Genomic DNA, 27,325 nt, shown 5'->3' with positions numbered 1-27,325 from the left:
ATGCCCTGTACTATTGACTCAATTAAGAGGCTCTTCCCATCTTTGTTTATAGAGTAGCAAACTAAACTATATGGGGAAATGATACAGGATGATGTGCTTTGTAACAACATAATTTTCAGCTCTGTCACAATTCGTGAATTACATAAAACTTTTGCTATTCAACTGCAATCATGGGGACAATCTTAAACCATAAAGATTGAGATGGAATTTTTGAAAAGCTAAAACATGAAGACAATAGGCATCTGCGGGGAAAGCCAAGAAATAGTTGATATTAATATGCTTATTGGGTCTATCCATTACAGTGGTACCTCGCAAGACGAATGCCTCGCAAGACAAAAAACTCGCTAGACGAAAGGGTTTTTTGTTTTTTGAGCTGCTTCGCAAGACGATTTTCCCTATGGGCTTGCTTCGCAAGACGGAAACGTCTTGCAAGTTTGTTTCCTTTTTCTTAAAACCGTTAATACAGTTGCGACTTGACTTCGAGGAGCCTTTTTTTAGGTTTTTAAAGACTTTGGTGATTTTTGAAGCTTTTCCAAAACTTTCCCGACACCGTGCTTCGCAAGACGAAAAAAACGCAAGACAAAACTCGCGGAACGAATTAATTTCGTCTTGAGAGGCACCACTGTAATTACAGAATGTTTAGCTGTTTAGTTTTCTGCTTTGTAACCAATTTAGGCTACTACAGTCCTATACCACTTACCTGGGAGTAAATCCAATTGAAGTCAATGGGACTTCTGAGCAGATGTGTATAGGATTATCTGTCCAAAACATCAATACAGAGATACCTTTGTGAGGTACTGAAAGGAGTCTTGCAGTTTAGTACATGAAAGTTGTCATTCATAGCTAGAAGGAATGTCAAACATTTCCCTTTTTATTACAGTAACACTTCATATCTAAAATCGCCTCCGAAAAGAATGTGTGCTTTAACTTCTAGTCTTGGGAATTCAGTTTTGACTTCAACAATCGGTTCCTGCCATTGACTGATGTTTTAGTCAATTAATCAATTAACTGAAGCAATAAAAGCCCAGATTCTTGCAGCTTACACTACCTGGCACGTCTGAGTTCAAATCTTCTTTTGCTTGTTTGCATCCCTGGTCTGAAGCTTCTATTTCTGCGGCTTTCATTCTGGGCTCCAATAACAGTTTAATAATTGATGCCAGGTGATACCTTTAGTTGATGGCTTTTTTTCACACTAGCCTTGCAATCTTCATTATCTCTCCCAAGTAGTTGGTAGAAGGGCTGTTTTTTACCAGATAAGCAGGAGGTAGTAGCTATTTAGCCAGAAAGTGTAGAACTGGAACTCTCAGCAGTTCTACAGATTTCCAGGAAACGCTTCTCAAATATGCCACAAAAGACATTATCCCAGAGAGACCCGCACAGGGCCAATCTGTCGACGAAACCATCTCTGCTGGAAAACACGGCAGGCGGCAAAGGCATTTCCGCTATCGATGGCAGCGGTGCTGGTGTCACAACATCCTTTACTAATGGCAAGCCAAGTCTTGACGGGCTTACTGGAAAATCTCCCCTTTCTACCATTTCTTTTGGGGATCATCACACCAATCTGTGTCGTGGGGTGAGGCCTGTTTGTCGGATTCGCCCAACCAGTGCTGTGATCCAAGGAGGCTCTGTTGCTCACATTAACCGTCTGCAAGGAGAACTTGTGAGAAAAAGGAAGGTCAGTGACTATTTGTGTGCTAAAGTGACATGCCTCAAAACACAGGGCAATGTGTAATTTTGAGACATAAGTAAAAATTACTTTTAAAACTTGACTTTTAGTATCGTGGTTCTAAATGGTGAAAATAATCTTGCTATTTTTATGAGCAATCGTTATGAAATTTACAAAATAAATAAATTAAGGTCTTATGTATATAATGAAGGTTCATAAATGTACCAAGCAAACACATACATATAGGCCACATGTCTGAAGCTGCACAGGAGAGCAGCCATGGAGCCATTTTGACTCCCAGGCTGACCAGGTGTTTTCTCTGCAAGGTCAAATGGAGAAGCCTCCCCATTGTCTTTTCCTTCACAAATCCTGTCTTAAGGGTATATCTGTGTATGAATAGGGTGAGCCTATGATCTGGCTCAGGAACTAAGTATTTATCATTACAAAAGACTGGCCAGGCTCCCCAGGGTATCAATCCTGTAAACATTAACAGATAACTTGCCAGACAGGAGGTAAACAACCCACTCAGATTTCTGCTTTAGCCCGCCCTTTCTGTGATGTAAGTATGATGTATCTGGGGTGGTGGTCTTGAGCTACACCCCCTCTGTGATGTAGGTATGATGTTTATGTGGGTGGTCTTTGACTCCAAGGTGGGCAATTAAAAATGTCTATATAAGGGCGGACACACCTTGGTTCTGGGTCCTCCTCCTCCTGTGTGTGAAGGGGGCACCGTGTTGCAACAGTTCAATAAAGAGCAGGCTTACAAGCTGCTTTGCTTCTCAATATTCTCTGGTTGGCCTCTTTTTTCCTCCGACCGATGGAGAACCTACAAAGGACTCTATAAGGGCTCTTGTGTCCCACATAAGGGAATAAGGGATTTTCGTTTATTACAGTTATTTTATAAGAATGCAAGGATGCCATTTCTGGACTGGAAGGATAGATCTTGGAAAACAGAGTTTCCATCCTAGCTCCGTAATAGATTGAATGTTATCATAATTCTCTTTTGCTTTAAAGTTATTACAGACAGGAATTTTCTATTACTCGAGCAAGAATCTGTTTTCTTTTGTTATGTTGTATTGGAAATGAATAACACTCCTAGCAAAGTCAGCTGTTTCTGCTTATTCATTCTTAGATTGTTCAGAGTCCTCCATAATCTATGAGACTCTTATTGCTTATCTGTATCTAGATTGTTCTAATGGGTGGGATTTAGCTAACCAGCAAGGACTTCCACCTGTGAACTGGGCTTTCCATGAGATGTATTCAGAATATTTTTTGCTCTTATGCCCACAAAACAAAAAAGATATTTATATGAACAGGAAAGCATGGACTAAATGCCTGTGTTAAGGCCTTGTGTTTTTCAATAATAACGCTCCCTCAGCCTGAAAGCGGGATGAGCGCCGCAACCCCATAATCGCCTTTGACTGGACTTAACCGTCCAGGGGTCCTTTACCTTTTTCCTTTTTATCTGCAGCCTTGCTGTGCGTGAGTGCACAAAACTAATTCAGAATCTGATTGACAGAAGGTCATCTGGTCCATGTAATTTACCTGAATGAGATTGCAGCCCCTCTAAGAAGCAAACGGCATGCCCTTTTTGTTTGCCAATTGTTGGTTCCGTGCTCAGCCTAAGATGCACATGGCCAGTACGATTCCTTTAACCTCTTTCTGCTGTAATACTACATGTTTTAAATATAGATTATTTCTCAGTATACAGTGGTACCCCGCAAGACGAACGCCTCGCAAGACGGAAAACCCGCTAGACGAAAGGGTTTTCCGTTTTGGAGGCGCTTCGCAAAACGAATTTCCCTATGGGCTTGCTTCGCAAGACGAAAGCCCATAGGGAAATCTCCGGGGACCTCTTTTAAATGCTAGCAGTGGGGAGCAAAGCCTTTCCCCCCCCTCCGGCCTTCAGAAGAGGTCCAGGAAGGCTGGCGGGGGCCGAAAGGCTTTGCTCCCCACCGCCAGCATTTTAAAAGCAGTCCGGGATAGCAGGGAAGCGCTTCCCGCTATCCGGACGGCTTTTGAAGGCAGGAGAGGTCCGCGAAGCCTGGGCCCGCTGATCTCAGCGCGCGCAGGCTTCGGCATGCCGGCAACTCTCCGCAAGCAGCGGCAGCGCTGCCACTGCTCGCGGAGAGGTCCGCGAAGCCTGGGCGCGCTGATCTCAGCGCGCGCAGGCTTCGGCATGCCGGCAACTCTCCGCAAGCAGCGGCAGCGCTGCCACTGCTCGCGGAGAGGTCCGCGAAGCCTGGGCGCGCTGATCTCAGCGCGCGCAGGCTTCGGCATGCCGGCAACTCTCCGCAAACAGCGGCAGCGCTGCCGCTGCTCGCGGAGAGGTCCGCGAAGCCTTGGCCGGACAGCTTTTGAAGGCAGGCGGGGGGGAGCAAAGACTTTCGCCCCCGCCAGCCTTCAGAAGAGGTCCTGGACCTCTTCTGAAGGAGGGCGGGGGGCAAATGTCTTTGTCCCCCCTGCCTGCCTTCCCGGGAGAGCGGAGAAACGCAGCGCGTTTCTCCGCTCTCCCGGGAGGGCTTTTAAAGGCAGGCAGGGGGGACAAAGACTTTCGCCCCCCGCCAGCCTTCAGAAGAGGTCCAGGACCTCTTCTGAAGGCTGGCGGGGGGCGAAAGTCTTTGTCCCCCCTGCCTGCCTTCCCAGGGGCTTTTAAATCGCCCCGGACAGCGGAGAAGTCCTCCGCTGTCCCGGGGCGATTTTAAAATGCCGCCCGCCAGCATTTTAAGATCGCCCCGGACAGCGGAGAAGCCCTCCGCTGTCCCGGGGTTTTTTAAAATGCTGGGGTGGGTGGGAAGAAAAGCCCTTGTCCCCCCCCCCCAGCCTTCAGAAGAGGTCGGGGGACAGACTGTCCCCGGACCTGGTCTGAAGTCGGTTTCCCTAGGAACGCATTAATTGATTTTCAATGCATTCCTATGGGAAACCGTGCATCGCAAGACGAAAAACTCGCAAGAAGAAAAAACTTGCGGAACGAATTAATTTCGTCTTGCGAGGCACCACTGTACTTTTATTTCGCTTGAAAGATTGTTTGTGTGCTTGGAGAAGTGTGTTGAACTCCCCCACCCACCCACACAGCCATGGCAGATATACCTTAAGCTAACAGATTCACATAGGAACATTTTAAAAATTGTTCAATTTAGAGAAATGGCTGCAATAAATCTTATGAGCTGAAATTATCCAGAATGATATTAAGACAAAAACTATCTGTATGTCATCAGGAATGCGAGGACCTGAAGAAACAGAACAAATGCTTGTCAAATGAGCTGCATTTGGAAAGAATTTTTATGAAATCGGAAAGCGAGCTGGGCATGAGAAATCTCAGAAATATAAACCATGGACTGCAAACACTAGTTAAAGAGGTATGACACCACCAGACTGAGCTCTTTTCTGCTGTTTTTTTTTTACCAATATTACCTGACTAAACATAATGTAGTCCCCTTTAAAGAATATAGAGTTTGTCTGAAAACTTCCCCTGCTGTGAAATTAGAGGAAATGACGTAGCTATTAAAAAACATTTTTAACCATTAGAAAGTATTATGCTGTTGTTGTTCATAATTAAACATCAGGTACAACTTGTGACTGCTTATAGTGACTGCTTCACTATAAGTCTCACTAAAAGAAGCAATTGGATCTAAAAGCAAGGTCTGAACTACACTTCTGCAATGCAGTGGCAACTATGGCTGCATCCTAACCCCACTTCCCTGTGGGGTTTAAGTTAGGATTGCGCTGTAAGCTAACTACTTTTTCACAGCTGGCTCCATGGGCTGCTTTGCATACACAAAAATTACATTTTTAAGGTGTACACCTAAAAGCAAAACTGCCCAATCCAAAAATAGAGATCTGTGCTTGGTAATTCTTCTAGGTCAAGAAATGTGCACGGAGATGGCATGTTCATACTCAGGTGCACATCCCAGGAGGTACAGCAGAGTGTGGGTGTGGGTTGTGGTTTCCCTCACAACTTGCAGGTATAAGGTAAAGGGACCCCTGATCATTAGCTCCAGTCGTGACCGCTCATCTCGCTTTATTGGCTGAGGGAGCCGGCGTACAGCTTCCGGGTCATGTGGCCAGCATGACTAAGCTGCTTCTGGCAAACCAGAGCAGCGCACGGAAACGCCATTTACCTTCCCGCCAGAGCGGTACCTATTTATCTACTTGCACTTTGACGTGCTTTCGAACTGCTAGGTTGGCAGGAGCAGGGACCGAGCAACAGGAGCTCACCCCGTCGCAGGGATTCGAACCGCCGACCTTCTGATCGGCAAGTCCTAGGCTCTGTGGTTTAACCCACAGCGCCACCCGCGTCCCTTGCAGGTATAAATAGGAGTGTAAATTTCTATCCACCAACTAGGCCACTAGTTGTGCAATTATGTGTGTATGGTGAACTTGAGTCATTGGGCATCAGCTTTATCCTTAATCCTCTCAAAATGAGCTTGACTCTGAGATACAGACATCAGAATCCCAATATCCAGGATGAAGCATTTAATCCAAGTCTTTTAGCGGAGCCATCCTACACATGCCCACTCAGAAGTGCATCCCATTAAGCTTAATGAGATTACATCCAGGTGAGCATTTATAAGAAGAGCCTGCTGAATCAGGCCAAAGCCCCATCCATAGGCTTGCAGTCTCAGTTCTTTTTTTTCTTTTTTATGAATTAAGATACGAATACAGAAAAGAGGATTTGAAACCAGTGGGACGTGACTGGTATTGTGGAGGTTAATTGCTCAACTTATTGAGTAAAAAGGGCTTGCCACCACACAAATCACGAAAATGCAGTTTTCCATTTGACTTAAAATATTGATCTATGTTAACTTTAAAGTAATCTTTTTCATTAGAGAGAAAGAAGAAGAATATTGTGAAGAAGCATTATGAACTGCCTATGTTTTTTGAAAAGGAAACCCTGATTCCTCTTCTTTGATTACAGAGAGGTTGCCAGTGTGAACGTTACTGATGAATATTGTATGGGTAGTTTATGTCTGGCTGGGTCAGATTCAATATTTTGGCAGGAAAGCTATATTCAAGGTCTGCCAAAGTTTCTGCCCTTTGTAGAACATTACGCTTTTCTCAGTGTAAGGAAAAACAAAGTGAAAATAAATCAGGCGAGAAAACCTACTGGCAGAGAATTTGTTGCTAACAACTCATAGCAGGTTTGCTATGATCAGGCACTAAAAGAATGAGGGGCTGTAAAAAAAACAAAACAAAACAGGTTTAATTTCTGTGGGTGTTTGTGACAATACTAAAAACTTTTAAGCAAAAATGAAAGGAATAAAAAGTTGACATATTTTAAAATTACATATCTATATATGTTGAAAAACTGCAGGAGGCTTTAAATCATAAGCCCCTTTGTGAGAGTTGTGAGGAGACCCTTCACAGAGCTCTTGCTTCCAGCACCCTTAACAAACAACAGTTCCCAAAATTCTTTGGGGAAAGCTATGACTGTCAAAGTGGTATAAGAGTGCTTTCAATATATGGCGTGAATAGTTCGGCAGATCCAAACTTTTCTGGAAAGCTTTTGGCACACTCCCTAGATCCCATATCCTTCTGAATCTGAAATTTGATCTAAGCAAATGCAAGTGAAAACTGCAATGGCTTCTTTGTTTCCCTCCTGTGACAAATTTTAAATTGTAATCTCCTCAGGGCATTGACCTATTTTCTTGCACTCTTTAAAGTGTTGCTGACATCAGATAGTATGTAGCAACAATTCCCTCTCTCCCCCACCCCTGAAATATTAGAGGGGCCATTCTCAAAGGTGCATGAGTTTTATCAATGACTGTGGAATAAGAAACCCCTTTCTAATACTGTATTCACATGTTCTTTTGCTCATCAGCTGAGGCAAAAGCTGAATGCCTCTCAGCAGACAGTGACAAAATACTCCAAGCTTGTGGAGGAGGCCTCTCTGGCGCAGGCAGAAGCTGAGAAAGGCCAAGCGGAGGCTGAAGCCCAGGAAAAGTTGTGTCGGGAGCAGCAAGAAGCAGTTCAACTGGAGAACATCAGCTTAAAAGAAGAAACCCAGCAGCTGAAGAGAAGGGTATGAGCCTTAGATCACATGCTTGCACCCTGAGTTAACTACCAGTTGTCGGGATCCCATATCTGTCATGGTAGAATGTATAAGAGCAAGCCTATCAAAATATCGCCTTTGCCTAGGTCATCCTTTCTCATCCTTGGGTCCTGAGATGATGTTATGCTATAGCTCACATCATTCCTGATCACTGGTCCTGCTAGCTAGGAATGGTGAGAGTTGTAGTCCAACAACATCTGGGGACCCAAGGCTGAGAAAGCCTGGCCCACAGTGATGTAGTAGAATAAATCTCATACTGCACAGGGCCAAACTTCGCATGGAGCAATGTGAATCATTTGCCTCAGGCAGTGGCTTCCACGCTATTTTTCTTCCTTCAAACTCTTATCTTTGCCTTTGTTTTTATAGGTGTTAAAACCTCTACGGCTTGGCTGTCCCGGCAACTTTCTGCCTTAGAGAGGGGAAAACATGTTTTTCTGATTTGTTTCTTTCAGTTAACCGAAATGCAGCAGCTGTTAGCACAAGTGGAAAAGAGCCACTTTGAAAGTCAGATGAAACTAGAGAGAATAACAATGGAGAGGGAAGTCATCCGTGAGGAAAAACGATATTTGGAGCACGAAAGGAATGAACTAAAGCAGAAACTGAAAGGAACACTAGAAGAGAATTTGAAGTGTAAAGAAAGGTAAGGTTTTAATTTAGACACACACACACACACACTTTTTTTACAGGCTCTTTCCCATCCCAGAAAACAGTTGCTCCTTTCCTGACATGACAAGAGATGTTCCCAATCTTGACAATGGTGTATGATTTTTAATTTTGTTTATTCCTTTGATTTTACACCAAACCCCATTTTGTAGGCTCTGTGTCATATGCTACCTCTCATTTTGCGGAATATTCATCCCCTTCATCCTTAGTTGTCTTAAAATTAGGATAAATATAGTAAAGTATATAGCTTTAAACCAAGGATGGCACACCTATGGCCCTCTGGGTGTGTGCTTGTTGAAGTCCAACTCCCATCAGCCCGAGCCAGCATGGCCAATGGTCAGGGATATTGGGAGTTGTAGTCCAACAACATCTGGAGGGGCCATAAGCAGTAGCAGCCAGTGGGGGTGTAGAGAATTGGGACAGTATTGCTAACCTGACTTCCCAATGCAGAGGTTGCTTCCAGTAACCAAGAGAGGGAGAGGGAGAGGGAGGCAGTGAGGAGGTCAGCACTGTGCAAGCACAGAAGCAGGAATGTTTGTTTGGGTTCAGCGGCTACACCCACACCATCCTGGCCTTGTCACAGTCCCTGTCAGTTACCAACGGTGATCTATGCATTGGGAACCCAAGTAACCAACACCACTCCAACCTCCTGCATTCTGCCAATTGCTACAGGCCACAAGTTCCCCACTCCTGGTTTAAACACTCCAAATATAAGCCTCACTATGATCTCTTAAAGGGACGCAGGTGGCACTGTGGGTTAAGCCACAGAGCCTAGGACTTGCCGATCAGAAGGTTGGTGGTTCGAATCCCCACAACGGGGTGAGCTCCCGTTACTTGGTTCCTGCTACTGCCAACCTAGCAGTTCGAAAGCACGTCAAAGTGCAAGTAGATAAATAGGTACCGCTCCGGCGGGAAGGTAAACGGCGTTTCCGTGCGCTGCTCTGGTTTGCCAGAAGCGGCTTAGTCATGCTGGCCACATGACCTGGAAGCTGTACACCGGCTTCCTCGGCCAGTAAAGCGAGATGAGCGCCGCAACCCCAGAGTCGGCCACAACTGGACCTAATGGTCAGGGGTCCCTTTACCTTTACCTTTATGATCTCTTAAAATCCGCTGAGAGCAGCTTCTTAACACCATGAGGTTCATTCAGCAGTGACATTCACACATTCTCCAAGCCTGAAAACCTTTTGGAAATGTCATTTGATCTGCCTGTTTACAATAGTCTTTGGAGTTTAGAGTTAAGTTGAGAAACAAATTTAATTGAATTCAAATAAGTATTATTCTGCTACCACAATTTCATTTCATTTCATTTTATTCATTTCATTTCATTGTTATCTAGTTTAAGCCTCTAGGATGGGGAAGCCTATGCCCCTTAAATAAACATTTTCCCTTCCACCTATTCCAGTGAAATCTCTCAAAGATGTAGAACAGAAGCTGCTGAAGAAGCTTTAGAGAAAGCAACCTTGCTTCATTACGAGTCGGAAAGGGGGAAGCGCTTGCTAGAACGGGACATAGAAGAGAAGGAAAAACAGTGTGAGATGTGGATGAAGAAATATAGTGCCATGGCAGACCTCTGGCAATCCCAAGAGGAAGAAAAATCAAGAAGGCAAAACAAAGCTGTATGTACCACTTTGATACATTATGAAATCTGAATGGCTTGGTCAATGACTCTGGGTTTTGTTCTGGGAGCCCTCGTGGCTTGAGGTAACTGATCCAGTGAGCTACTTGGGGGCAAGACACAACTTTAAACATATGTTTAAAAAAATGAACTTGGACTGGCTCTTTATCTAGAAAAAGCAACTGCAAGGTCCTGTCCCCGCACAGCCCCAGCTTGAATTTAAACTGTGGCTCAGGATGAGGGGAGTTTATCCCTTTCCCCTCTGTCCTCTGGCAAATAGCAGCTGGGGTGGAGTGGAAGTGATGCAAGGAAACAGATTAACCCCTACCACAGCCTTGACTAAAATGAGGGAGCCCTCAAAAGCAGGGTTTTGTTTTGCTAGCAGAGACACAAAGCCTGTATAAGCGTGTTTCTAATCCTGTGTTTAAAGTCACATCTTGTTTGACCTTGTGTGTGCTTACATCGCAGAAACCTGGTATAGCTAACTGCCAGAGCCTGGCCTTCTGACTTCATGGTTGCCTGGTCAACAGAGCTGAAGCTTACGCACTTCAGCCTCTAGCTTCTCCAGTTTCCAGACCTCTCTTTGAACAGTCAGTCCTAGCTATGGAATCATCACTGTATGTGCCTGAGTGGAATGGGATGCCATCTTCCTCTCCTCCTTCCCTGCATCCCCCCTGCACCTTTGGGAGACTCTCCTAAGCAGATTTTGGGGGTGTATGTGGTGCAGAGAAGATGGTGATATCCTGTTGTACAAGTGGAAATCCACTGGATTCACACAACAACATTTCTGAAGGAAAACAAATAAGTAATTGAAATGCAGGATGTCTTTTGTGTCTTCCTGGTAGTCTAAAACTCCCCCCCCCCTTGTATTTCTGAATAAGCAGCCCCAAATAAGGTTAAACTTTGCCATCAGCATTTCTTCTTCCCTTCTCTTCTTAGTGTCAGGTGAAAATGAAGAGCTATTTCTTGTGTATCAATGAAAGCAATGAGCACATAACAGTATTAAGAAATGAAGATGGAACTCCACAGAGATTTTCGGTAAGTGTGGGATAAGCAGACTCCTATAATTAATGCATGAAGGGATTAAGACCATAGAGTAAAATGTCCTGCCAGGCTTAGCTGGGTCACTCTCCCTCACCTTGCAAGGAAAGATTATATTATTGAGCAATAAAAAATTTGGCCAAGAATTTATCTCATCGGACAAAGTTAAAAAAAGAGGAGTGGTTCTTTATGCAAAGGAGAACCTATCACCTAAATTTATCTTTAAAGATGAACAAGGAAGACTTGTAGCAATTGAAATTCAATCACAAGGAGATAAATTTTTGGTAATAGGTATCTATGCGCCAAATGAAGGGAAATCGGAATTCTTTAAAAAGCTACATGAAATTTTGATGGACTATTTGGATTACAATATGATTTTGATGGGAGACATGAATGGTGTTGTATCCACAAACATGGATAAGGTGCAAAGACAAATAATTACTAAGGATGGAAGACTACCAAAAACATTCTTTGACATGACTGAAAACATGGACTTAATCGACATCTGGAGGATGAAGAATCCTCTGGGAAGCGAGGGAACTTTCTTCTCCGAGGCTAAAATGACATGGACAAGAATTGACCAAATCTGGGTAACTAGAGGACTGGCTCCAAAGATTAGCAAGGTTGAAATTTGCGCTAAGACCAGCTCTGATCATAACGCTGTGAAGATGGAAATGAAATTAATGCCAACTGGTTCCTTTAGATGGAGGATGAACGACTCTTTGTTTAGGAATGATGAATTTATTAAAAAGGCCCAAAAAACTTTGCAAGATTATTTTGAGATAAACATGAACACTACAGTGGAAAAAAGAGTAATCTGGGATGCAAGTAAAGCCGTCATGAGAGGCTTCTTGATACAACAGAATGCAATTAAGAAGAGAATGCAAAATGAGAAAAAAGATAAAATTTTGGAAAACATAAAGGAAGGAGAGAAGAAACTGAGGGCGAAACCAAAGTCTCAGGAAATTTTAAAAGAAATAAAGCTATACCAAGTACAATATATGAAAATGATGAATCAGGAAATAGAATGGAAGATTAAACAGATGAGACAAAAGACATTTGAATCGGCAAATAAGTGTGGGAAATTGCTGGCTTGGCAACTGAAAAAAAGACAAAAATTAAATACTATTACGAATCTGGAAGTGGAAGGAAAGAATATACAGAATCCAGTGGAAATTAGAAAGTGCTTCCAGAGGTACTTTAAACAATTATACACACAAGAAAAGCAGAATGAAATGGACATTGATAAATTCCTGGAAAGAAATCACAGGCAGCAAAACTTAGGTTCCAAAATGGTGAATGTTTCTAAATTATTTGTATAGAAACACAACTACAGCTTGCGTAAGCCATGCAGTCTGAGCTTGGAGCAACTGGTTCAGATCTCTTTGCTTGCCAGAGTTCACATGGTGGTATGAAAGAACAAGGAGTTTTATAATCTTTCCTTTTCTTTTTTTAAAATATATTTATTAGAGTTTAAATATTACAAAAAAAAGGAAAAAAAGAAATACAAGCAATAAACAATTACAAAACCTTAAAAACAAAAGGAAATACAATAATACAAAACATCAACAATACATCGACACATTAAAAAAGAAAAAAAGAAAAGCAGAAACATTTAAAAAACACAAACCTTTAAAAAATAGGAAAAAAAGAAGAAAAAAGAACAAAAAAAGAAGACCCCGTATTTTCATATCCTTATCTTTCATTTGCTTGTTTCCTCGACTTCCTCACACAAGTAACAAAGAGAACCTTGAGCTTGGGCCAAATTTTATTAAATTGTGATAAACTGTGATAAACTGGAATTATGGATTTGCTTTTTCTTCCCCTCCTAGAGAGGACTGGATTATTCTTTGGCGCAGGACAACTTCCTTAGATTTTAGGCATTACTGTTCCATTTCTGTATGTACTTTCTTGGGAGAAAGCCCCACTGAACTCAAAAGTTTTACTTATTAGTACAGAGCATTATGAGAACATAAATGGAGCCCTGGTGTAACAGTCCAAGGCATTTAGTCTGACATTTAGTTTTATTATTTAACACACATAAAGGACAAAAAATGAAATAAAAAGCAAAGTGCTGTTTCTAATTTCAGCATCTGCCCTTAGTGGCGAAATGGACAAGGCACTATGTATCTCTATAGTTACTGGTAGTACATAACAAGAAGCAATAGTTCCTAAATTAGAAACCCAAGACTTTCTTACTCTACCTGGCAGAGAGGCACATGTGGAGAATTTACCAACAATATGTAGCTACATGTCACTTAGCCCCTTAGTATTGGAAGATGTTTGGCCAATAGCTAAATTTAATGCAGACAATTGAAGGATATGCTCCTTATTTGACATGCCAAAATACCAGAAGTGTTTTGCATTGAATGTTGTATTCAGTGGATGGAATAGCTTTGTATCATGTGAGTCTAGAAATGGAAGAAAACAGGCAAATCATTTTGTGTGGGTAGCATTCATGCCTACCTCCTACCGTCGGAGGAAAGATCTGTTTATCTTCTGCTGTGGGATTCAACTCATTTTTTGAAAGAGGCAGCCAAGATGTGAATAAATTTACCAAATATGCCCGCGCATGCTGTCATAACTGAATTAGCTTTGGCAATCTGACTGATTAATTTGCTCAGCATGTAAAACTCAAAAATAAACTGACAGGAGTTAGAAATTGGGTAATTTATAACATTTGGATTTTTTAAATGAAATGGTGCATGTAGGGTTCACTTTAATCATATTTTTAAATTCCTGAGAGAAGGCTCTAATTATTTGTCTCTTGGCAGCCTCCTGTTCTATTGTGACGAGTTTATTGTCATGGAATTGCACTAGACAAAAGAGCTTTTGATTTACATGCACAGGGCACTCCTTCTAGGAGGTATTTTTAGGTATCCAACAGCAACTTGCAACCACCAACTATTCTTGCTTAACTATTACATTCTTTAAAAACATTAAAGGTTGGGGGAAGGGTGTGCTAACATGGGATTCGCTCAGAAAAACAACACAAGATGGGTAAGAGGCAATTATATAGAAATCAGTGATCTGATTAACCTGTGAAATACTTTGAGAATGATCTATTTTCTTATATTTGATAATTAGCAGAATTAAATTATAATGCTCTTTGTCAGAATTGTAAATAAGTCAGAGCTCCCCCTGTTTTAATCAATATTAAAAATGAGATGGATCTCTCCAGCTGATTTGACATACCTAGCTCACACAAAATGGCCCCTAGTAGCTTTGCTTCTTCCTCTTCCATATGAAGGCTCCATGTGAGGAAGGGCCACTTGTAGCTCAGTGGTAGAACAAATATCACAACTTCTGTCTGCAATACCTCTACAAAGGGGTGGGAAAGATTCCTGACTGAAACTCCAGCTTTATATCTAGGTAGCCCAAATGGTGCCTTTCATTTCCCATCCGCCCCAGCCACATGGCCAATAGTCATAATATATTGTCTATACCAGGAGCAGCCAAACAGCCAACTCAATATTATTCCTTTAAATCTTGAGGGACCCATAACCAGTTTGTGCAGTGCACTCTCACAAGTTTTTCCTTTTTTAAAATTAATTTTCTGTTACAAAATCAGTAATAAAGCATTCACAAAACAATTATCATCATTTCTTTGTGCAAACATAAATAATAAAACATGACAAGACTAACAAATGGGTCACTAGGGGGGTAAATACATCTTATTTCATATTGCATAATATCTACATACACCATTTCTACGGTATTCCTTGTCTATGTGTTGATTCATTTATATATTTAATAAAATCATACCATAGAGTGTAAAAATTATCTTGTTTTTTTCTGTCTCCTTGCCACCTTCAGTTTTTGCAACAACTTTCCCATTATGGCTGTTTGCAATGTTTTGGTTATGACCATTCTAGCTGCTGTTAATAAGTGTTTTATTAATTCCTTACTTCTTAATTGGTCCATATCTGAAGTATATAGAATAAGTAAGGCTAAGACCAGGGTATGAGCTGTAATCTGAGATATATCTTTCAAAACTTCCTTCCAGAATTGTTCTATTTGTAAAAACCCACCAGGAAGTGGGGAGTAAAACACCATCCAGAGAACCTTGAGGGTGGGGAGACAACCTTTGAAATAACTGCTTAAGCACAGGTCGATGTTAATTCAGGAGCACTTTCTTTTTTTAAGGAGGTGGTAAAAATTTTTTTCAATGTAATCCCTCTGAATCAGCCCCACACAGGTTTCAGCCATGTCAACAAGACCTTAAGTAATCGCTATGAAGTGGAAGCAATCCTTTATTTATAAAGCAGCTCTTATTTCTTGTTTTTTGCCTATGTTTCAGGAAGGAGAGCAAGTTTGTTTTTCAGTCCCTGGTGTTGACAATGAAGAAAAGGCTAAGAGCACTGACAGGTAGGACTTTTATAGTCTCTGACATCTCCTAACCTCCAACTTCACAGTGAGCTATCTGTGCAGAGGATCTGACAGGTAATAAATTAATATGTTTACTGGCATATTCAAGACAGGAAATAAACTGATGGAAAGGCACGTCTCATTACTTCTGCTTTTCATGTATCCTCTGACAACACTAACTGTCTACCTCTTTCCATCCCTCCTCTCCCTACTAGGTAACAGAAAATTGGCTCCTCTGTGAAAATAAAAATGGGAGCAAAATTTCATGCCCAGGAAAATCAAGACACATAAGAGTTCAGCTCTTCAAAGAGCTTTTTGCTCCTTTAATCATTTCCCCCCTAAAATAATCCATTAGGAATCCTTGAAATCCTAGCTAGTCAACTGTTGTGGGCTTTTAGTTTGAACTTTGTAGTTACAGATCTTTGAAGGAGAAATTGATAAAAAATGAAGTAGCAGTAATGTGAGAGAGAATCTGAAAGAACAAAGAGAGTGTAGAGGAGGAGGATCTGTGAGCAGCTGCTGAGAGATGAGCAAATTCCTCTGTGAGCTGTCTGTGAGACAACTTTGTGTTGTGCCTTGACTGGCAAGTGTTCTTCCTCTTCTTTTGCCCAGTTCATTGCCATCAATGTGAGAGAATCTCTGGGCTCTTCCAGGCGACCTATTTACTAAGCATCCAGATTAGTTTGCACAGCGTTTAATGAATATGTTGGATTATATCCAGTCTTTAGTGAACATTTATTCAGATTTGTTTGTGGGGAGTTTATACGACAGTGAACATTTATCCTTACTTGCTTGTGTCTTACCTATAATCATGAGCTCATTCCACACTTTTCTATGTGTTTTCCCATCACTTTCCTAATCACAAAAGTATAAATAAGTAAATAAAATGTTGCTGCCTATTGTCTTGGACTGATTGCCCAGGGCCTCAATGTACAGATACTGTTGGAGAGTGTTTGTGTAAGAGTGCTACAATAATATTATGTACAATTCTGGCTTCTCCATCTTGAAAAAAAAATAAAGGAGGGGGAGAAATTGTAGGACTGGAAAAGATGCAGAAAAGGGCAACCAAAATTATCAGGAATCTGGAGCATTTTCTCTCCAAGGTTACCATGTTTGGGGCTTTTCAGTTTAACAAAAAAAGTGGCTCAGTGAGGGGTAAAAAAGGTAAAGGTACCTCTGCCCGTACGGGCCAGTCGTGTCCGACTCTAGGGTTGTGCGCCCATCTCACTTAAGAGGCCGGGAGCCAGCGCTGTCCGGAGACACTTCCGGGTCACGTGGCCAGCGTGACGGAGCTGCTCTGGTGAGCCAGCACCAGCGCAGCACACGGAAACGCCGTTTACCTTCCCGCTATAACGCGGTACCTATTTATCTACTTGCACTTAGGGGTGCTTTCGATCTGCTAGGTGGGCAGGAGCTGGGACCGAAAGACGGGAGCTCACCCCGCCGCGGGGATTCGAACCGCCGACCATATGATCGGCAAGTCCTAGGCACTGAGGTTTTACCCACAGCGCGACCCGCGTCCCGACTCAGTGAGGGGTACTGGTAAATAAAAGCATTTTTAAAAAATATTCCTGGTGCAGAGAAAATTGTTGTGCCCCTCCCCCCATCTCATAATACCTGAACTTAGGGCAATTCAATGAAGCTGAATGTTGGAAAATTCAGGACAGAGGAAAGGAAACACATTTTCACACAGTGCATATGTATAGAACAATGTCACAAGATGACCATCTAAAGCTAGTCTTGATGGTCACTGACTTATGTTTATGACTTTAGAAAGGCATGAGGCAAATTCATGGGAGATCAGGCTGCCAATGGCTACGAGTCATGGAGGATAAATGGAACATTCACTTTCAGAGGCAGTAGGCTGCTGAGTAACCGTTACTGGGGAGCTACAAAAGCAGAGGGATTTTGCCTCTAATGTCCTGCTTGGGGGTTTCCTAGAGGCATTTTTAGTTGGCCGCTGTGAGAAACAGGACAAGGTGGACCTTTTGATCTAACCCAACAGAGCTCCTCCTGTTAAGTTGTGGGTGAACAGATCAGACGACACAGCGATTCTTCCAAAGCAGCTCTTTATTTGTAAGCTGGAACAGAACTAACTGAGGAGCTCAGTCAGCCTGCTTATATAGAGCTCCAGAACAATGTAACTATTGACATTTTCTAAAACTACCCAATCACTTTCGATCCTTCATTTGCATGCAAACTATCCAATCACTGAATGTCACTTTTGATCCTTCATTTGCATAACTATCTACAGTATCCCCCTGCTGGCCCAGGGTGAGAACTTCAGTACATAACACCTCCAATGTGGCTTCCTTATAGGGACTCACTTTAGCCCAGGAACTACATCCTTCCATCACCCCTTTTGCTTGAAAATCCCTCCCAGAAAACCTGTGTGGTGGCACTCCTCTTCCTTCCTTCAGATCTTTCCTCAAAACCACACAAGCTGCGGAGCCTTTGCTCCACCTTTTAGTCCTCATTGAGATAAGCCCTAAATTCATGTACCTTCTAAATTCTCCACACTTATCACTTGCTGCTCTTTCTGCTCGTCTTTCTCTGTCTTTTGCCGCTCCTTGCCTAAAGATTGTGTTCCTCAGCAAAGAAACATGTATTATTTCTTGTTCTGTAAAGCCTTTGTAAATTAGGGCTGTCATATTTCAAAAAGCTGCTTTTCCCATCACATTGCCATACATTCGGGTTTCCCCTGACATTTTGCTGATTTGGCAAAATTTCCCCGACGCCATTTTTAGACCTGAAAACCAGGACATGTCAGGAATTTTCCTGATGTATGGCAAGCCTATGTAAATCAACAGTGCTTTATTAACCTGAGCTAGTTTTGCCCAACCTGATACTCTCCAGATGTTTTGGGGTCCAAACTCCCATCAGCCCTGGCCAGCAGAGCCAGTGGTCAGGGATAATGACAGTAATAATAATAATAATAATAATTTATTATTTATACCCCGCCCATCTGGCTGGGCCTCCCCAGTCACTCTGGGTGGCTTCCATAGAAACCAAAAATACAGTAAAATAGCACACGTTAAAAACTTTCCTGAACAGGGCTGCCTTAAGATGTCTTCTGAATGTCAGGTAATTGTTTATCGCTTTGACATCTGCTGGAAGGGCGTTCCACAGGGCGGGCGCCACTACCGAGAAGGCCCTCTGCCTGGTTCCCTGTAGCTTTGCTTCTCGCAATGAGGGAACCGCCAGAAGGCCCTCGGCGCTGGACCTCAGCGTCCGGGCATAACGATGGGGGTGGAGACGCTCCTTCAAGTATACCGGACCGAGGCTGTTTAGGGCTTTAAAGGTCAGCACCAACACTTTGAATTGTGCTCGGAAACGTACTGGGAGCCAATGTAGGTCTTTCAAGACCGGTGTTATATGGTCTCGGTGGCCGCCCCCAGTCACCAGTCTAGCTGCTGCATTCTGGATTAGTTGTAGTTTCCGAGTCACCTTCAAAGGTAGCCCCACGTAGAGTGCATTGCAGTAGTCCAAGCAGGAGATAACCAGAGCATGCACCACTCTGGCGAGACAGTCCGCAGGCAGATAGGGTCTCAACCTACGTACCAGATGGAGCTGGTAAACAGCTGCCCTGGACACAGATTTGACCTGTGCCTCCATGGACAGCTGTGAGTCAAAAATGACTCCCAGGCTGCGCACCTGCTCCTTCAGGGGCACAGTTACCCCATTCAGGACCAGGGAATCCTCCACACCTGCCCGCCTCCTGTCCCCCAAAAACAGTACTTCTGTCTTGTCAAGATTCAACCTCAATCTGTTAGCCGCCATCCATCCTCCAACCGCCTCCAGACACTTACACAGGACCTTCACCGCCTTCACTGGTTCTGATTTAAAAGAGAGGTAGAGCTGGGTATCATCCGCATACTGATGAACACCCAGCCCAAACCTCCTGATGATCTCTCCCAGCGGCTGCATGTAAATGTTGAAAAGCATGGGGGAGAGGACAGAACCCTGAGGCACCCCACAAGTGAGAGCCCAGGGGTCTGAACACTCATCCCCCCCACCACTTTCTGAACACGGCCCAGGAGGAAGGAGCGGAACCACTGTATGACAGTGCCCCCAGCTCCCAGCCCCTCAAGACGGTCCAGAAGGATGTTATGGTCGATGGTATCAAACGCCGCTGAGAGATCCAGCAGAACTAGGAAACATTTCTCACCTTTGTCCCTAGCCCGCCGGAGATCATCAACCAGTGCGACCAAGGCAGTTTCAGTCCCATGATGAGGCCTGAATCCCGACTGGAAGGGATCCAAATGGTCTGCTTCTTCCAGACGTGCCTGGAGTTGTTCAGCAACTGCTCGCTCAATCACCTTGCCCAAGAATGGAAGATTTGAGACTGGGCGATAGTTGGCCATCGTGGCCGCATCTAAAGATGGTTTTTTTAAGAAGCGGTTTAATAACCGCCTCTTTCAGCAGGTCTGGGAAGGCTCCCTCACGGAGGGAAGCATTCACCACCCCACGAAGCCCATCGCCCAGTCCTTCCCGGCTAGCTTTTATAAGCCAGGATGGGCAAGGATCCAGGAGACAGGTGGTTGATTTCACTCATCCAAGCAGCCTGTCCACATCCTCGGAGGTAACAGATTGGAATTGATCCCACTCAACTTGACTAGACAAAACTCTAGCACTCTCTCGCCCCGGCCCTGCTCCCATGGTGGAGTCTACTTCTTCCCGAATCTGAGCGATTTTCTCTGCAAAAAACTTTGCAAAATCATTGCAGGAGAACATGTGGCCCGTACTGGGCCCCAATGTTGCAGGCGGTTCCGCTAAATTGTGAACCACCTGAAAAAGTCTCCGGCTGCTGTTTTCTGCAGATGCAATAGAGGCGGTGAAGAAATTATTCTTCGCCGTCGCTATCGCTACTTGGTAGGCTCGACGTTGAGCTCTAACCTGTGTCCGGTCAGATTCGGAAAGAGTTATCCGCCACCGGCGCTCTAGCCATCTCAACGATTGTTTCATTGCCCTCAGATCCGTGGAAAACCACAGGGCTGTCCGGGCTCCATGCAATCGGAGAGGGCGCTTCGGAGCCAAACAGTCAATAGCCCTGGTTAACTCCACATTCCAGCGGGCCACCAGGGAATCAGCTGAAAGGCCATCAACATGGGATAAAGCATCCCCTACCACTCTCTGGAAACCATTTGGATCCATTAAGTGGCGGGGGCGGACCATCCGAATTGGTCCCACCTCCCTGCAGAGGGGATGGGTCGCAGAGAAGTCCAGTTGCACCAGGAAGTGATCTGACCATGGCACTTCTTTCATTTCGCATTTACTTAGTGTCAGATCACCAACATCCATAGAGGTAAACACCAGGTCCAAGGCATGTCCACGGCTATGGGTTGGGCCAGACTTATTCAGGGACAGCCCCATGGAGGCCATGCTTTCCACGAAGTCCCGAGCGGCCCCTTGTAAGGTCGTGTCGGCATGGATGTTAAAATCCACTAGGACGACCAAGCTAGGTGTCTCCAGGAGAACATCCGCCACGACCTGAAGCAGCTCGGGCAGGGAATCCTTGGTGCAGCGGGGAGGTCGGTACACCAAAAGGAATCCTGTACTGCCCCTATTGCCCAACTTCCAGAACATGCACTCGGAAAACTGGGTCTTCCCAATAGGACGCCTGGTGCAAACTAATGACTTCCTAAAAATCACTGCAACCCCCCCTCCCCGCCCACATGACCTGGGTTGCTGTGCGTAAGAGAAACCTGGTGGACAAGCAGCGGCAAGGACAGGCCCATCTGCTTCATCCAACCAAGTCTCTGTTACACATGCCAGGTCAAGTCCTCCCTCCATGATCAAGTCATGGATGGCAGTGGTCTTATGAATCATTGACCTGGCATTGCACAGCAGCACCTTCAGTCATGTGGGTATCCCTTGCTGATTCTAGTATCCATCTGGTCAGGACCAGACCCGGAGGCAGGAATAGTCCTCAGACAACGACTAAACCTGCCCCCTCTGTAATAACATGGTCTAGTCTTAGCGTAACTCCTCCTCCTGCCCGTGATCACTGAGATTGGTTGTCCCAGTGCATCCCCCCCTGTGGAACATGCCCCAGCCATTTTGTGGGCTGGGGCCCACTCCCCGGCAGCCCTGACCCCTCCCCTTAAGAACAAAATAACACCTTAAACAAACAAACAAACAAACAACACCAATAAAACAATACAAACAAAAAACCTGTAAAAATTACAAAAACATCAAAATAAAAAAAATTCCCCAAGCCCAACCAAACATCCATCCCACCCCCACCCCCCCACATACAAAAAATCCAAAAGAAATTTTTAAAAATATTTTAAAAACACTCTGTGCCCCTCCGGCAGTAACAGCAACTGTCCTAGTGAGGCCTGTCAGGCCCCGCCCTGGGCCAGGTGGTAAGTGGCAGGAGCAGGGCCCTCAGGCACTCACTCAGGGGAGTCCTCCTGGGCAGCAGGTAGCAAGCAGCAAGCAGTCCTTGTCCTGGAGGGCACCAGGATGAGGAGGGCTGATCTAAACATCAGTTGTCAAATGAACAATTTTAACTGCATCAACTTACCCCTTTGTATGATAAGTGTTTATACTGTATATGGCTTTGCTTTCTTCCAACATAAAAAGGGCTAAACATAGTAAAAAAATGTGACTATTTTTTTCTTTGCTCTACCCCCCTCCACTTACTTAATTTATCCCAAATGTAGTTTTGTTATCATAGTCGCTTGGTAAACTGAATAAAAACAAAATTTATCTTTAATCTCAGCTATGCAGATTTTTTAAAATTAAAGGCCCAGAACATACTCCCAGCTTCATAAAAATAATGTTGGGTGGAAAAAGTATTACAACTAGGCTGTCTCTAGTTTGGGTTTGCCACCCGTCTTTTTGCATTAACTTGGTAGAAGATACACAGACAACAAGCTGAGGTCACTTTGATCGTGTTAAGCAGTCCTCTCACAGGCTGTAATACAATGCAATCAGTTTTTAAAAAAAAGGGGGGGGGAGATTGTTCTCCAGAAATAGGTGAATATGCTCTCTTTTAACCCTGCATAAACCAGACCAGAGGATCCAAAGGATCCCTTTTTCACTCATTGTGGAGGGGAGTGCAGAGATAAGTCTCCCCTCCCTGGGCACTGCCTTTTTATAAAGTGTGGCTTCCCCACACTTGTTATTATTTAAGGAAAAGTAAGTTACCTGAAAAAGAACCGATGTACAATTGGATCTAGACCACTGGGAACACTGGGTCTGTCTCTAGTCCCAGTAGTCCTACTGCTTAGATTAATCAGAGTGGGGTTGCCAAACTTTTGGGGCTATTTGGAGTTTTGAGAATATGTCATAGCCAGGTCACAAAATGGCTACTGTGGGGGTTGTGCTGATTAACACAAAATGGTTGCCATAGGGTGTGACATAACGTAGCCAAAAGAGCAGAAAAAGAGACAGGACCACAGAATGGTGTGGACAAGCACATCCCCAGTCAATTGGTGGGGGGGGGGGGGGGCACCTACATAAAGCACTGCTGCACTCATTCATAGAGAGCAGCTCTTTGCATCTCCACTCTCCTCTCTCCTCTCCTGGCATATGACGAACTGTGGGTGTTTGGTGTAGGAGAGACTGAGGCACTGCAAAGAAGAGAGCAGGAAGAGCTCTCTCATGCATTGTGGATTTTTAGGGGCTATTTAGTGAGACCTTTTGTAGGCGCCATAGGAGGTACTGGCAGGCATACCAGTGCCCATGGGCACTATGTTGGGAACCCCTAGATTAGGGCTGCAGTTCTGAGTTTGACTTCTGGTCAAGGGGGAAGTCAGCATCTTGTTAAAGAGATACACACTTTCCCATAACGTATGTTCTGATGATCACAAGAAGCATTTCCTTTTGTTTGCTGCTTTCAGTGAGTAAACTAAGGAGCCTAGTGATTGCTCACTTGTACAGGGAGCAAATCTGTTTGTACAGACTGATCCAGCCTAGTATTCCAAACACTCTACTTGTCATTTTTTCTCTTACCCCTCATTTCTCCCATACAATCATTGCTTGTATATACTGTACATCAGGGTTGCCGTATTTCAGACAGAAATCCAGACAGAAAGGTTGTTGAGCTTTTGTGACAACATCACAAAATAAAATAAAAATAAAATAAAATTGGAGCTATTTTTAAGTAAAATCGCCAAAATAACGACACTGCTGGCACAGACATATGGATTTCCCCGGACATTCCAGCAATTTCTGCCTGGACACTGATTCCAACTGCAGTATTCCATATATGTCTGGGAAATTCTAGACGTATGGCAACCCTAAAGTGTACATGCACCAAAAGGAGGCATAAATAAATACATACCAGTGAAATGGGGAAATAACATGCAGTAGAGAAACTATGGTGCAGACATACTGAGTTTTTGCATTAACTATTATGTTGAGTCTTTATTTCTCTGCAGGATTTTGCACAGAGTTGTTGCACCCAGTTCAAACCCTGGACATCCTCAGATGTGTGGACTTTGTCCTGCTGAACTGCAGGAGAGAACACCTGCTAGAAGAGGCAGGAAAATCATTGAATATTTCTGGTTTCCAGTTGATGGTAATACTGAAGAGTGATTGGAGAAGAAATAAAAATATAACCAATAATGGGGGGGGGGGGGGTTAGGCAGTTCCGGTACCTTGAGTAGGAGCCACAATGTTTTTGCTGGAGTTCAAGATTAATTGAAGAACTTCCTTGTACTGGCAAGTGAATGAGGTGATGATGAGACTTCTGTTTGTGATAGTTTGTCATAGATGAAGCCAGAGAACGAGAAACTTAATCCAGCAGAGGTTAGGCAAATCTTTCTTTTTTAAAAATAGGTTTCCTACTTACCAGCATTCTAAATTAGAACACTTGCCTTGCACATCTAATTAAAAGTTACATTCCAGTTGCCTGAACATATTTTGTTAAGATGCAATGTGCATGCAAAATTGAATCTATGCAGCACTACTACAAGCAATGGATATTATTCCCAGGATTGTAGGCATGCTGATTATAACCAATTGGCTGTTAAATGTACTACTGTTCTTTGGTTTGTGTTTGTGCATGTGTGGAAGTGCCTGCATTTTTTCACTCCTCAAGGTTGATGCTGTGGGACCTGTCATAATGAACTCCAGCACTTCAAAGTGTACCACTAAATGAAAGTGAATGTACATTTGCTAAAGAGAATGCAAGATCTTTTCAATTCAGCAAGATTGATGGTTCTTCAACCCCAAACAGTTGTGTCTGCCTATTTACCTGTGAAACATGAACAAAGTGCATCCAACAGCAGTTGTCTATCATAGTTTGTGGCTTTGGATTGGTGCAGCAGTATGCATGTCCCATAATGGCCCACTTATACACATCTATCTGTTGAGAAATAAGGGCCAGTCCATAGAACTAATCTGTCCATTATTAAAAGTAAGCAAATGGGCCATCTGATCATGAGTGCTTGCAAAGCACTGTGCCTTTGCCAATATGGTTTGATTTCAGATAGCAAAGAAAAACAAGTTACCTGACAGCACTGTGACTTGGCCCAAAGGGGGTGGGGAAGCCCAACACAATTGTTGCCAAATCCCAGCACAAGGCTAGCTAAAGCTAGATACTATTGTGTGGAAAAGGGATCCTTTTCTTCTACTCCCTTCCAGGTGAGATCTGATGGGGTCCCTCCCTGTTGAATTGCAGGCACTGGATAAATACCTTCCTATTCTAGCAGGCTAAGGGACGCGGGTGGCGCTGTGGGTTAAACCAAAGAGCCTAGGACTCTTCAGAAGGTCGGCGGTTCAAATCCCTGCGACGGGGTGAGCTCCCGTTGAAAGCACGTCAAAGTGCAAGTAGATAAATAGGTACCGCTCCGGCGGGAAGATAAACGGTGTTTCCGTGTGCTGCTCTGGTTCGCCAGGTCATGCTGGCCACATGACCCGGAAGCTATATGCCGGCTCCCTTGGCTAATAAAGTGAGATGAGCGCCGCAACCCGAGTTGGTTGTGACTGGATCTAATGGTCAGGGGTCCCTTTACCTTTTTATTCTAGCAGGCATTTTAAGTAGGTTGCATTATGCCTGTTTATGGAACTTGTGCTCTTTACCTGTTACTGTTTTTCGTTTTGCTTCAAACTCTGTGTTATTTTATAGTAATGTTTTATTGATAGTTCTGTAAGCTGCTTTGTAACCACCCATGGGGAAATGTGGCCTCTGCATATTGGAAGTTAATAAATATAAACAAACATCCCATGTAGCAGTCTGCATTTGTCAGCAGGCAAGATGGGGAATATCCTGACCTGAAAGACGGCACAGTGTAAGTTGCCAGCCACTCATCCATGTGCAACGTTTGTCTCTTGGACAAATCCTTGACAGAGAGCACCACCCAACTCCAGTTGGTAATTGAGATGGAAGCTCCAATTGGCTCCCAGGGGAGCTTTTTTCCTTTTGGTAATTACAGGAGGATTTCCTGCCCTGTCCCAATTAGGTTTGTAGGGGGTAGGAAGAATTAAACCTCCTCTCTCTGTACAATGACTCTGATGGAAATCAGGGAGTTAAACGGTTAGATTTAACATATTCCCTAGGGATATTGTTTTTTAAAGAGCATTAAAAAAACTTTAGCCTTCAAATGTCAGGTCAGTGCTTGAGTTTTCACAGTAGAGTAGAAATGCTACAGAAATGCTGAAGCTATTATCTCTTCAGTTACATGAAAAGTACCTGAATTAGTTAAGATAAGGCAGCAACCTCCTCTGGAGGAAATGAACATGAAGGCTTCACATACCTATTAAGAAAGGTGGCTATGGGAAGCAGTAACACAAAAAGGTGCCAATTTGATTTGAAGCTAAGTAGTGGTTCTCAAGCAGGAAAGACAACCTATGCACAAACACTGTCTGGAGCAAAGTGCACACAATAAAAGGTAGTCACAGATGCATGGCTCCAAGTACTTTTCAGTACTCTTAAGCAGTGGCAATATAAACAATTGCTCAGTACAGCAAGTTAAAAATGTAGCTTATCACTGCTTCCTACAACATGAACCATTCACTGGCAGCAAAAGAGCTAGGTTAATGCTTCATGAAGTACTAGCAATTCAGTGAAAATTGTTGCCTTTATCAAAGCCAGGTCATTCAACAAGTTAGAAATCTTACGCTAGGAGATGAGTTATGAATATCTACACCTATTACGTCACACAGATGTTTGTTGGTGTTTAAGGGGTTATATGCTACAGGGAGCCTGAGTTAAGACAAGAGGTAAATGGATTTCTTTCAAACAAAAGGTCTGGACTTGCAAATAATTTGGCCAATTCAGATGGATAGCATACATCACTGGCATGTTTGGTAATCAGAATAAGTTGAATTTAAATGTGCAAGATAGAGATAAAAACATATTTACACACGTAGGCAAAGTCTAAGCTTTCATGAGAAAAATAGTTTGAGTTTGGCAGGTCACAATGGGTAAGTTTCTATGCTTGACGAAATTTCTTGTTTCACTTGAAGATAAAGCAGATGAGATTAAAAGTAACATTAAGCAAATCATCATCAGCCACATGGATTCACTACATGGAAAATTTGTCCACCACATTTCTGCTGAGAATAGAGGTTGGTGTGTGTGTGAAACTCATTTGCAATTATTGTCACAAAGTTTCTTTTTCTGTAAAAAACAACTGCATTGTTGTGCATTAGGACCCACAGAGATACCGTATTTTTCGCTCTGTAAGACGCACCAGACCACAAGACGCACCTAATTTTTGGAGGAGGAAAACAAGAAAAAAAATATTCTGAATCTCAGAAGCCAGAACAGCAAGATGGATCGCTGCGCAGTGAAAGCAGCAATCCCTCTTGCTGTTCTGGCTTCTGGGATAGCTGCGCAGCCTGCATTCGCTCCATAAGACGCACACACATTTCCCCTTACTTTTTAGGAGGGAAAAAGTGAGTCTTATAGAGCAAAAAATACGGTAATTAAATTTGGAAGTGCTGTCAACTGAATTTTGGCCTT

At 43.5% G+C, this 27,325-nt stretch overlaps 1 protein-coding gene across 1 annotated transcript; it reads left to right on the top strand.

The window, feature by feature from the left end:
* Positions 1–1,339: 1,339 nt before the first annotated feature.
* On the top strand, positions 1,340–26,937 carry LOC308481238 (uncharacterized protein). The gene is made up of 10 exons (XM_081013358.1): positions 1,340–1,675; positions 4,885–5,025; positions 7,488–7,688; positions 8,171–8,358; positions 9,784–9,997; positions 10,936–11,034; positions 15,338–15,405; positions 23,796–23,935; positions 25,591–25,649; positions 26,827–26,937. The coding sequence occupies exons 1-9, from the start codon at positions 1,343–1,345 to the stop codon at positions 25,629–25,631; spliced, it is 1,425 nt and encodes a 474-aa protein (XP_080869484.1). The 5' UTR covers positions 1,340–1,342; the 3' UTR covers positions 25,632–25,649; positions 26,827–26,937.
* Positions 26,938–27,325: the final 388 nt, after the last annotated feature.

The sequence above is a fragment of the Podarcis pityusensis genome (assembly GCF_964106645.2).
Source record: "Podarcis pityusensis genome assembly, chromosome: 1".
Taxonomy (NCBI): Eukaryota; Metazoa; Chordata; class Lepidosauria; order Squamata; family Lacertidae; genus Podarcis; species Podarcis pityusensis.
Note: the sequence above shows the minus strand (reverse complement) of the source record. Positions and strands in the feature narration are given on the sequence as shown.

Excerpts from the sequence above, each read along its gene's own strand:
- LOC308481238 (XM_081013358.1), top strand. The coding sequence starts at position 1,343 with ATGCCACAAAAGACATTATCCCAGAGAGACCCGCACAGGGCCAATCTG. Across the intron at positions 1,676-4,884 it reads AACTTGTGAGAAAAAGGAAG|GAATGCGAGGACCTGAAGAA; the intron begins GTCAGTGACTAT and ends GTATGTCATCAG. Across the intron at positions 11,035-15,337 it reads GAACTCCACAGAGATTTTCG|GAAGGAGAGCAAGTTTGTTT; the intron begins GTAAGTGTGGGA and ends CCTATGTTTCAG.